The sequence below is a fragment of the Pipistrellus hanaki genome (assembly GCF_964339955.1).
Source record: "Pipistrellus hanaki genome assembly, chromosome: 10".
Classification (NCBI taxonomy): Eukaryota; Metazoa; Chordata; class Mammalia; order Chiroptera; family Vespertilionidae; genus Pipistrellus; species Pipistrellus hanaki.
In genome coordinates, this window is record NC_140512.1 from 52,549,387 (window position 1) to 52,562,411 (window position 13,025).

The 13,025-nt window shown below is 39.5% G+C and overlaps 1 protein-coding gene across 2 annotated transcripts in view; it reads left to right on the plus strand.

Moving 5' to 3' along the window:
- The window catches only part of CHCHD3 (coiled-coil-helix-coiled-coil-helix domain containing 3), a 252,354-nt gene that overhangs the window by 5,062 nt on the left and 234,267 nt on the right, over positions 1 to 13,025 (plus strand). For both annotated transcript variants that reach the window (XM_084896604.1, XM_084896605.1), the window contains exon 2: positions 7,161 to 7,233. In XM_084896604.1, the coding sequence (XP_084752730.1) occupies positions 7,161 to 7,233 (73 nt within the window). The remainder of the gene's footprint in view (positions 1 to 7,160; positions 7,234 to 13,025) is intronic.

Here is a 13,025-nt window from a genome sequence, read left to right on the forward strand (position 1 = left end):
TGGTGATCAGTACAAACCAAATATTGGTCAGCTCCATTTACTTAGATTTGTTTCCAGGAGCAATAGAGAACAGGGTGGGAACCCAAGTCAGGGGACTGAATTCTGCTTTGCTGGCAGGCCTGCTTCTCTTCTCCCTACATGAGAACAGTGGTTCCTAACTCCTGTTCACTCATAGACTGCTATACATCTGTAAGTTGGACTCTGCTCTGAACAATGCAATAAGTAGACAGTTTTGCATTCAATTGAGGAATTAATCCATAGACTCCTGAATCCATGGACCCCAGAGCATAATTCTAGCATTAATGTGTGTATGACTATATCTTGGTTATTTCACCACTCTTTGCTACCAATAATTTCTGTAAGTTCTACTTGGTATTTGCCTTGATGGAGATTCCAGAGATGTCTGGAAACCAGGTATAGCAGCTGTAGACCTTTAGGAAAAGTACTCTGTAAGGAAAGGTGTTTCCTAAAGAAGTCGCATCTCATACAGAAGCTGCTTATCTGGCTCTTGCAGAAGCTTATGTTGTACTTTTGACCTCCATTTTGGGTCAGTTTCGATCAGAAAGAAGAGCTGCTCTGAGCTACATGTTGTGTGTATAACCCTGGCTAGCATCTCTAAATCTTGGCAGCTGCTTCACAGTGAGTACCACAGTCCACAGAGGGGAGCAGGTGAGTGTGCGGGTCTGGAAGGTCAGCTCAGCAGGTATTAACTTGAGATCCAAAGGATAACATTGCTCTTGCTTGTATCCACGAAGCTGTGCATGGACTGGGAGAGGTAAGTCAATGGGAGGCTGCCATTGGTGCTCCGGGGTAGGGCCTGAGAATGCCCCTAGGAATAATTTTAAGAACAGTAACAACAACAAAGAGGTTGACTCTCAATAAGGCAACCCTACAGCATGTTTATCTACTCAAAAAATGAAGTGTGCTCCTTTGGAGGACATGCTTATAAGTTTACTTAAAAAACATAACCAAAGACAGAGTGGGAAATGTTCTGAATTTGACATTTAAATAAACACTTTATTTTTGACAAAAATAAAAACAAGAAATAATTAGTGATTAGGTTGAAAGAGACATTTGCATGTTTACTACCCAGAGAGCATAGACAGGGAACAATTAGCACCTTCTATGCTGTCCCAGGACTCAATGCAAGGGCTAGCGGCCTTTTCTTCTGTACCACATGGAGCAGGAGCTCAGAACACACTCAGGCTGAACGGATGCGAGGAAACCAAGATGAAGGTTCAGTTGAAGTCCCAGTGACCAAAGCAATATTGATAATTACCAGTATGTGTGGAGCACATTAGAGTTTGTGATGGCACCTGTCACCCTTCCTGTAACTGCAGACGTTGGCATTATTTCCAGTTTTCAGAAGAGGACAGAGGCCCATTGAGGTGCCTCCCTAGACTGGTTGCAGCTAGTAAGTGGCCAGTGTTTTTTCCTCTGTTCTGGGCAAGCTTTTCATGTTACTCTTAAAGAATGATACTTTTGAGGCTGATTTGGGGGTTGGAGGATTTTTTGTAGCATTCATTTTGAAAGTAGCAATAGACAATGGCAAGGCTTGGATTTTGGTGAGACGAAGATGAAGTGGTATTTAGAACTATGGTGGCCTGTCTCCAATACAGGTGAGGGTATATAGCTAGTGCTTGATATTTAGCAAGCACATGCACCTCTGATTAGGTATACATGCACACACACACACACACACACACACGTGTGTGTGTGTGTCACATATATAACTATATATATACATTTTTAATGTAGTTGTAGTTCTTTGACTTTCACCTGAGATATATAAATTCAAAGATAAAATTATAATTGTCATATTAGCTTTAAACACAAACTATATTGGATATGTAGTTTATAGTATATATTGTATATTGTAGTATATAGTATATATTGTATATTATATATAATATATATTGTACATATATAGTGTATGTAGTATATATTGTATATAACACATAGTATTGTAATATATACTATAGATACATATATACTATAAACATAATTGTGTAGCATACTATATTAGTATAATATATATTATATAGTACATTATATAGCAATTAAACTAGCTTTATGACTCTAAAACTTGAGGTTTATTTTTATTTTTAAATATATTTTATTGATTTTTTACAGAGAGGAAGGGATAGAGATAGAGAGCTAGAAATTTCGATGAGAGAGAAACATCAACCAGCTGCCTCTTGCATATCCCTTACCGGGGATGTGCCCACAACCAATGTATATGCCCTTGCCTGGAATCGAATCTGGGACCTTTCAATCCACAGACCGACGCTCCACCACTGAGCCAAACCGGTTTCAGCTTGAGGTTTATTTTATCTTCTTGAGAGGAAGTGATGATATTTTTATTTTATTTTATTTTAAACAACATGGAGTATATTGTTTAATAGAGGAGAAAGCACTGGAGTAGAAGTTGGGGGTTACTGCTTGTGGTCCTGATGTTGCTCACAACTGGACGTTACTCAGGATCTCTCTTTTTATCTCATCTTAAATTGAGAGGACTGGAGTCAGTCTTAAAGGGTTTTTCCCAAGATGCATTTCAGCTTTGCAGGAGAGTTTCAGCAGCAGTCTCAGTGGCTTTCAGTTGTTGGAAGAGATGCACTCAGCCCTGGCATCTTCAAATAGCAAGTCCCCTGGCGCTCTCCTTTCTAACTTCTCTTCCAGGGAAGGAGTCTTGGGGTTTTCCTTCAGGTTCACAGCTTTTGAGCTGTGGTCTTTTCCTTTATTGTCCTACCACCATTCTGATTAGTTCCTGAGTTGTAAATAACTGTGTAGGTAGAAACTATTTTGTTCACTGATGTATCCCAAAGGCCTTAATTAGTGCTTGGCCTAGTAAACAGGAACTCACAATTTTGTGGAAAGGTCTGTTGGAGATTTGTGCAAGGTGGGCACAGGGCAGGCAGCTTTGTTTAGGCAGTGTTGGGCTGGAAGGGGGAACTGTGGTGAGAGAAGGTGATGGGATGTTTGAACTGGATTTTTGAATGGTGATTCCCTTCCAAGGTGCGAGGGAGGGTTTGAAATATTAAGGGAAAAGCTAAGGAAGTTGAGGTTGGAGAGTTAAGCCATAAAACTAGATGATGAGGAAGTCTTCAACCCCATGCAAAGAATTTGGAATTTCCTGTTGATAGAAGGTAACTTGCAGGATAGATATGTAATCAGGTTTGTATTTTAGGAGGATTATCGATGGTGACATGAATTTGAGCAAGGGACATGGGATTGGAGAGGAGATGCTGGATTCATTAAATATTTAGGGGCTTAGGAAGTCATGGCTAAGAATGAGAGGGAGAGAAGAGTCTTGGACTATCCTATGTTTTGATTTAGGAAATTCTGTGGAGGTGGTCTCCTTGATTAGATTAGGAATGCAAGAGGAGATTTTTGGCAAGCACCAATTCAATTTGGGACACGTTCAGTTGGACTGCTTGTAGTCTGAAGGGGAGGTGCCCCTAAGGCAATTCAATGTACAGCATAGGTTTGGCTTTTGGGATATAGGTCTTGGCTGGGGATAATGAATTTAGAATTCATTTATTATCAATAACAGTTAAAAGTAACTGGAGTGGATGAAAGCACCAGCAAGAGCTCTAGAGTGAGAAGAAGAAAAAAGGCAAAGAACAGGGTGTGGGCTTCTCTGACATTTAAGGGTAGTCAGGGGAGAGGATGCCCACAAAAGAGATAAGATGTGATCAGAGTTGTAGGACAGCCAGGCAGTGGGATGCCAGAAAAGCCTAAGGAGGGATTTCCAGAAGAGGGAGTTACCAAAGTGTTAGATGCTAAAGGGAACCCACATAAATTAAGTGCTTTATAAATAGAAATATAAAAGACTAGAGGCCCAGTGCTCGAAATTCATGCACAGGTAAAGTCCCTAGGCCTGGCTGGCGATCAAGGTCAATTGGGTGCTTCCAGCTGCCGACCAGGGCCTGCCTTCATTCTGCACCACCCTCTGGTCAGCACATGTCATAGTAAGTGAATGAACTCCTGGTTGAATTCCTAAAGGGACAATTTGCATATTAGGCTTTTATATATATAGATTTTTAAAATAGAAACATAAACATAAAGGTTATTTGTTTGGTCTGTGGTGACTTACTAGGACACTTTCACTGCTGTATAGAGTTAGGGAAAGGAAATTGGAAGCAGGTCTTTGAGTTCAGGAGGGGATCACCCATTTATGTGACCCAGAACCCTGGGCTTCCTGCTTGGTGACTTCTGCTTCACTCCCACATCTAGTCAGACACTGAGTGTGGCATGAAACAGGATTCTTGAGTGTGACCTTGAGATTCAGGATTTCTGGATTTAAATCCTGGTTTCATTACTAGTAAACTGTAAAACCGAGGGCAAGTTATTTAATCTGGTTGTGCTTTATCTATTCTATACAATGGAGGTACTAAAAGTATCTTATGGTATTGTTATGAGTAAAGTGCTTAGCTTAGGGTGGGACACTGTAAGCACTCAGTGAATGTTAGCTGTGTTGAATCCTAAATATATTTTGGATTTGTTCTTCCTGGATTGCCATAATAGTTATTCCCCCCCTCCCCCCAACAACTTTATCATGGTACTAGAGGCCCAGTCAAGAATTTGTGCAGGGGGTGGGGAGTGTCTCTTGGCCTGGCCAGTGATAGGGCTGATTGGGGCTGATAGGGGGCTGGCTGGCCTGGAGGTGAATTGGGGAGGGACCATGGGTGGTTGGCTGGCAGCAGGAGTTGGCTGTGGGAACGCACTGACCACGAGGGGGCAGCTCCTGCATTGAGTGTCTGCCCCTGGTAGTCAGTGAGTATCCAGTCATTTGGTTGTCTGGTCGTCCAGTTGTAACAGTCACTTAGGCTTTTATATATATAGATAATTTACCTATTATAAAATTTATCTGTTTTCTGTATACAATGCTTTCTAATAAATTTAGAGTTGTAAATTCAGTGAAAAGTCTGGGGAGGTAAGAGACCAACCAAAGGACTTGTATGCCTGCATATAAGCATAACCAGTGGATGCAAGACACTGGGGAGGTGGGGGGGGGGGAGAGTGGGGGCATGTGCTCGGTGGTAGGGGAGGCCGGGGAAGGTCAATGGGGAAAAAAGGAGACATGTATACTACTATTTGTAATACTTTAAACAATAAAAAATAAAAGTGAAAAAATTTTTATAAAGTTGTGTAGCTGTCACCACAATTTAGTTTTAGAACACTTTCTTCACCCCAGTAAGCGCTCTCATGCCCATTTACAGTTATTCCCCACTCCCACCCCAGTCTTAGGCCACCATTTATCTGCTTTCTGTCTAAATCCAGTTGCCTTTTCTGGGTAGTTCATAGAAATGGAATTATATGATCTGAGGCCTTTTGTGTCTGGCTTCCTTCACTTTAATTCTTTTCTAGGTTTTTTCTATGTTGTGGCATATATTAGAACTTCATTTCTTTTTATTGCTGAATCGTATTCCATGGTATGGATGTATAATGTTTTGTTTATCCATTCACTAGTAGATGGACATTTGTTTGTTTCCACTCTTGCTATTATGAATAACGATGCTGTGAGCATTCCTGAGCTCATCTTTGTGTGGACATATGCTTAATGGCTTCTTAATTGGTCTTCCTGCTTCTGTTCTTGTCCCTGTTCAATCTGTTCTATACACTGTAGCTAGAGTGATCTCATCAGTCTGATTGTGTCATTACCCTGCTTAAATCCTCCAGTAGTGCCCAGTGTGCCCCGGGATCAAGTTCAAACTCCTTAACTTGAAGGGCTTACTAAGAGTAGTCAAAACCTAATCCTCTTTCCATCTTCTCTCACTAAGCCCCCTCTCCAGTTTCCTGCTTCAGCCATTCTTTTATTTATTCATGTTGTCCCATTCATTTATTTAACCATTTATTCAATTAACCAGACTTATTGAAGCTCTGGGGATAACATAGTAGACAGGATAGCCACATCCTTGCTTTCATGGAGCTTTCTTTCTAGTGTGAAAGGCAGGCGGTAAACAAGAAAGCATCATCTAGTGGTAAGTGCTGTAAAGAAAATGAAAAAGGATGACATGCTAGAACTGAGGGATGATGACTCAAATCTTGAAACCTGAGTGTTCCTCAGAGCCTCTGCCATATTGCCAACTGCTTATTTGTTTGTTTGTTATTCTTTCCTCTTGAAGTACTCTTATCCTACTCCTCTTCCTAACTCCTATTCAACCTTCCCAGCCCCATGAGCAGCCCCACTCCCAAAGCCTACCGAGATGCTCCACCCATTATGCTTTCTGAGTACTTCATCACAGGCCATCTGTCTTGAGTAGCAATCTTCATCTTATATTTAAACTAGAGACCCGGTGCATGAGATTTGTGCACTTGGGGGAGGAGGGGTCCCTCAGCCGGCCTGCGCCCTTTTGCAGTCCGGGAACCCTCGGGGGCCATCAGTCGGACACCCTTAGGGCTGCTGTGGAGGTGGGAGAGTCTCACACCACGCCACTGTGCTCCCAGGCTGTGAGCCTGGCTTCTGGCGAAGCACTGCTCGCCCTGTGGCAGCACACTGACCACCAGAGGGCAGCGCTTGTGTTGAACGTCTGCTCCCTGGTGGTCAGTGTGCATCATAGCGACAAGTTGTTCTGCCTTTCGGTTAATTTGCATATTTGCCTTTTATTATATGGGATGCCTATGATTTCCTGTTTCTTCTCCACTTTAAGCAACTTGCTGATTGCTGAGTACCTCAAGTCTCATATTATGCACATAGTTGGTACATAATAAAATCTGTTGAAAGGCTGATTGTGGTTAGTTTTGAACAGTGGGGAGGACCAGATCATTTCCTTTGGAACTGGAGGGAAGGAAGGAGCTAAGGCCCATTGCACACATACATTAATTTGTAGGATTGGGGAAAGAAAGTTGAAGGAGTTCTGACGGCTTGCATTTTCTCAGAGGTTACCATTTAGTGCACAGTATAAAATGAGGAGAAGCTATTTATAATGAGCAATTAGCAGTGCATTAGAAGAAATAAAAAGTAGTGCTGTGGGGTGCAACTTGAAATCTTAAAACTGTTCTTACTTGCTTTTAGTTTTATAGTTATTAGATTTAGCCCAATTTCTTTAGGCCATTCATTATATATTGATATGGATGATTAAATTACTTAGATGCTATTGTATTGCTCTCTTTCTTGCTCTTTTATAATTGATTTTATTTTGATGTTGCTTTTTCAGCTTTCGGAAAATGTGATTGATCGTATGAAGGAAACTTCTCCATCAGGCTCGAAGTCTCACCGATATTCCTCAGGTATTTCAGAATTTTAATATTAGATTTTTTTGTAGGTAAATTAGAAGTCGTAAAAATTCATTCGATAGTCAAGATCTTTGGTATGTCTCTCTTTAGTTATTTGGATGTTCTGCTTTTTTCTAGGGAATACCAGGGTTTCTTTTAAAGTGTTTTGAACTAAAAGTAGAAGAATCTGCTTTCAAACAATGTTTTGGAAATTTTTTTTCTCATCCAGCTCCTGAATCCTTGTTAGGCTTTGGAAGGTTACTCTATTATCTTTTTTTTGTGTGTGTAAAGTGGATTACTTGCAGAAATATTAGAGATTGAATAGTAAATATTTATTAAAAAATCAACTTAGAAAGTATTGATTTACTGTTTCCACATTGTGAACTATCTCCCATGAGTTTATTTTCTAGTACTTATTTTTTAAGTTTATAAACAGTCTATTTCTTTATAGTCTCTCTTAATTATTGATTAAAATAAAGTGTTAAATGAAATACATAGGGGATTATTAAGCCTCATTTTATCTGTGCATCATGCAGGATAAGTGAGTATTTCTCTTTCCTTTCCTCTCTCCTTACCTGATCCGTCCAGCTAATATTTATTGAGCACCTGCTGTGTGTGGCACTGTTCCTGTTGCCCCATCCAATGAAAGGACATGTGGTTTATTGGTGAAGTGGCAATGAGAAAATCGTCAGGATGGTTAATTGTGGGCTGAATGAGAATTTCCTGTGTTTATTAGTGGTATTGTGTGGTAAATCCGGCTACAGACTGAAATACATTGAGAAAAGTGAGATGCTGTCCAAATGCCATTCACGTTTCGTAATCATTAAGTCGTAACCATGAATTCAGCTTTTGATATATTTACAGCAGAAGGTACCAAGATAGAGAAGAAATAGTTCTTGCCCTTTTAAAACTTCTAGTTTAGTGGGGGCATTAGGAAGTCTGCATAGTTCAATAATGTTGGCTAGAGCGTGACCACTCCCTCCTTGCTGGAAATCCCTTCTTTGGCTTCTAGGCTGCACTGGTTTTCCTCCCACCTCACTTGCATCCTTAGTCTCGCCTCCTTTGCTGATTTCCACTAAGTAATATCACCTTTTGAATAATTACGTAGATGCTGTGAGTCCCCAAATTCCACCTACCCTTGACCTCTCCATGTAACTCAACTTAGACATCTACCCACTTGAAGTCTCCACTTGGAGATCTTAATCTAGCTACAGTTGCTTCTGCTCTCTTATCTTTCCCAGTAAATGGTACAGGTAGTCAAGCCTCCAACTGGGGGTTCATCCTGTTTCTTCTGTTACTTATGACATAACTTGTCTTGTCAACATCATCTCTAGAACATGCTGAATAGGTTCTTTCACACCTGTCTCCACTGTTGAGCTCCAGTCCAGGTAGCCAGCGTCTCTTTACCTGTCTTCTGCAGAGGCCTCTTCACTGGCTTCCTGCTTTCTCTCTTCGGGTCCTTCAGCTTTGCCTTGCACACAGGGGCCTTGGCAGTCTTTAAAAAAAACTAGTTCTTGTCTCATCCCCTTGATGGAACTCAGTGGTACATAGAATATAATTTGAACTACTTTCCTTGTCTTCTGAGGTACACCATGACTTGTCTTTTTCTGCTTTTCCAACATCAACTTGATATATGGATATTGTTAAAATTGGGATTTGATCTGAAATACAATTTGTCCTAGGTAGATTTCTTTTTAACCTAATGTGTTAAGGAGATAGAATGATGATGATGATGAAATGCTGATAAATATTATTTAAATAGTGTTTATTACATGCCAGCTACTGTGCTAAGTCTTTTACCTATAATATATATCTTATCTCATTTAGTCCTAATAACCCTATGGGGAAGGTACTGTTGTTAACCTATTTTGCATAGAAGGAAACTGAGACTTGAAGTGATTGTCTTGCTTACAGACACTCAGCTGGTAAGCGATGGAGGTGGTAGTTGAATTCAGTCTGTTAGACTCCAGAGCAAATGCTGTTAAATATTGACCACTCTGTTTTATTGTAATTTGAATGACACCTTGCTCCCTTTGTAGACGGGATGTGACAGAAACTAGTTGGAGGGAAAGAGCTGCTTTATAGTGATGTTCTGCTTGAGTTCAGGAAAAACTTTCTATTTATAAGTGATTATTGTTGCTCATAGGTTTTTTTTGTTGTTGTTGTTTTTTGTTTTTTTTTTTGTATTGGTTTTTCATTCAATAGTGAGTTGAAGGAGAGAAAGTGTTTTCCTTCTTGGCTGGCTTCTTCATCTGACCCTTTGAGAGTGGATGTGGGTGGGGAAGCTTTCTGTAAATGCTCCTGGTGTGGCCTGCAGAGCATGACCCTGGCATTGTAATCATCTGGCCCTACTGAGGAATCCATCCCTTCCCATTGCTAGGTTTGACATGACTGATGAACTCTTTGGTTCATGACCAGCCTGGGCACTGAACACTCTGAGTACCACCTTGTATTCTGTTTGTCAGGCTAGAACTGCACTGTAAATGCTAGCCACTATTCACCTGTGGCCTTTAGATTTAAATTAAAGTTAGTTAAAATGAAATAAAGTAATTTCAGCTGCTCAGTTGCACTGGTCACATTTCAGTGCTCAGTAAACCCGTGTGGCTACCATATTGGGCAAGTGCAGGTAGTTCGATTGCACAGCTCTAGGCTAGACTGCATCAGTGCTCGGCAGTGTGACCTTCACCGGATGGTTTTAATGATGTGGTGACTGAGGTTATGGAGCTAGATGGCTCTGTGTGTTTGTGAATCTTGTTTTCTGCCTTTTCCACATCCCAGCTCCCCCAGGATTGTGGGTGAGTGGAAACACCAAGGCAGATTTCCCTCAGGTATACTATCTTCACCTCAGTCTTTAGCACAGCTTCCTAACCTCATGTCACAAGTGTGCTGGAGGTATTGATTCCTCAGACTCAGAGTAGCTGGGGAACACCTGTGTGCCCTCGTGTGTCAGATAAATTCTTTCTGCACCATGTGAAAAAGACTCAACAAAACTAATAGTGCAGCTTCTTTGACTACATTTCTCTCACCCTCTCCAACCCAGCCCTAGAAAAGAATGAAGATGTGCCATGCTATTTTGATCTTGCCTTTAAGTTAAGAAGGCAATTAGACTACAATTGTGCAAATTAATAAAGAAAGCTTTCTTCTTCCTAAGATTAAAAAAAAAACTGTATAACAGTAGAAAGTCTCAAAGTTTGTTCTCTTCAGTATTTGTCTCATTTGGGAATCTTATAAGTACTCAATAATAGATTTCTTGAGATATATAATTTATGTGTTACGGAATAATTTTTCAAGTCTACAAAAATACATTGATAAAAATGTCACCAAGCTTGCCTACATTTTTCAGTGTCAAGTGAATTATATAGTAAATGTGAATTGAAATTCTAATATTTATCAAAATGCTTTCTTCCTCACAAAACTGTAATTCATATCAGCCCTCCGCTATTCATATGTGTGAGTGTAGGGCAGCTGATTTGATGGAGGGAGAATCCTAGAATTTATTATGTAGATTCAACTTTTGTCATATATATAGTTTTAAGAATATAATTTATTCTGTAAGAAAGTGAGTTACTCTAAAGAGTTTACTGAAACTATTTTTTGCCAAATCTTGAACCAGATCAATGACTCGTTGCAGTAAGTATTTGCATGTTCAGGCAAAATAATATACTGTGTGACACATGGCAGATTGTAATGCCACTTTAATAAATGAATGTGCTCTAAAGAAATTAACTGTGTCCTTGCTGCCTCAGATTCTTTGCTGTGTACTGTGTTATCTCAACTATATTGGTTTGCTTTTATAATAGGGAATTTTTTTTCTTTTGGCTGTCATAGGGTATGCCATCGCACATGGTTATACTCTTTCCTTTTCATTAACATCTTGCCATCTTTTGATTTTACTTTTTTGTTTTTAATTTTTGTTGAATTTATTGGGGTGACATTGGTTAATAAAATAATATAGGTTTCAGATGTACAATTCTATAATACATCATCTGTATATTGTATTGTGTCAAGTCTCCTCACCCTTCTACTTTTCCCCACCCCCTTTTCCTCTGGTAATCACCATACTGTGGTCTGTGAATTTTTGTCTTTCTTGTTTTGCTTGGTCTCTTCTCTTTTTTCACCCAGCCTCACAATCCTCCTTCCCTGTGACAGCTGTGAATCTATATCTATGAATCTGGCAGCTGTCAGTCTGTTCTCTGTATTTATGAGTCTGATTCTATTTTGTTTGTTAGTTTATTTTATTCATTAGACTCCACATATAAGTGAAATCATATGGTATTTGTATTTCTTTGACTGACTTAATTTCACTTAGCGTAATACTCTCCAAGTCCACCCATGCTGTCACAAAAGGTAAGATATCTTTCTTTTTTTTATGCCAAGTGATATTCCATTGTGTAGATGTACCATAGCTTTATTATCCACTCATCTTCTGATGAGCACTTGGGCTGCATCCAGATCTTGGCTATTTTAAATATTGCTGCAATGAACATAGGGATGCATGTATTATTTCAAGCCAGTGATTCCAGGTTTTTAGACTATATATATTTCCAGAAGTGGGATCGCTGGGTCATAGCAGCTCTTTAAGGTTCACTAGACATAACACTGTAGGAGAGTTCACTGTAAACAAACTGGGCTTGTTCCTTTGACTTGAGTAAATGAGAACTGAAGGAAGTGGTAATATCAAAATTTCTAACTTTTAATAATCTGAAAATTTGCTGATGCCAATGTCTCAACTCTCCACTTATTTTTGTGTGCTGTAATAGATAATTTACCTGACAATTTCTAAAAGGAAGAAATATACACACTATCAATTTAATGGTGTGATTTAAATAAAATTCTCTAGTTAGTAGTTTGAAATCCATAAACAGTCTACCTTTAATGGATGATTGAACTCCTGCTAGTTTCTCCATCCGTCAACAAGTATTAGCATGCAGTGGTCTTTGAATTCAAGAACTATTCTTTTGGTGAAAGAATATTTAACATTACTGTGTAGTAAATAAAAAAATAGTGTAGTACCCTTCACCTGCTTAGTTAATGTTTTTGAGTAGGTTAATGAATATATGAGATAAAATATATGAGATCTAGCAAGTGCTTTAGGGATTCAGAGGAAGAAGGTCAAGAGCAGGGGGAGGCAGACCATCAGGGAAAGCGGACTTGAGCCAGACCTTGAGGATAAAAGGGAGGGGGGTGTTGTATTCCTGGCAGGGGCAGTACACAGACCAGATTTTTTCAGATAAAGAGTGCATGTAGGGATCTCATGGGTGGGCAAGTTGGGCAAGTTAAGGAGCTTACTTTTATACTGTGGTGCCCAGTGGCTACTGAGCAAGTTTGTTTAATTTTAGGATGCAAGTTTAAAAAGTTGCATTAGTTGCTACTTTTTAAATATACTCAGATATTAATAACTTTTTTTTTCATACTCACCTGAGGATATGTTTATTGATTTTAGAGAGAGGGGGGTAAGGGAGAGAAACATCGATGTGAGAAAAAAACCATTCAGTTGCCTCCCAACCTCGGTATGTGTCCTGACCAGGAAATGAATCCACAACAGGGACAATGTTCCAACCAACTCTACCAGGGCTTAATGACATTTTTATAGCCCCAAATGCAGTGCTGATTTCTCATTGATATTTTTTATATTTAACAAACAAATATAATGATAAGAATATGCTTCCAACACAGTACTAAATTAACAGTTTTCATGAATAAAATAAGCAACCCTGTAAGCATTTTTATTTGACCTTAATTGGCCCCATAGCAAAATAAATAAATAAATTAAAAAAAAAAAAGGTTGCCCTTAGCTGTTTGAGGCA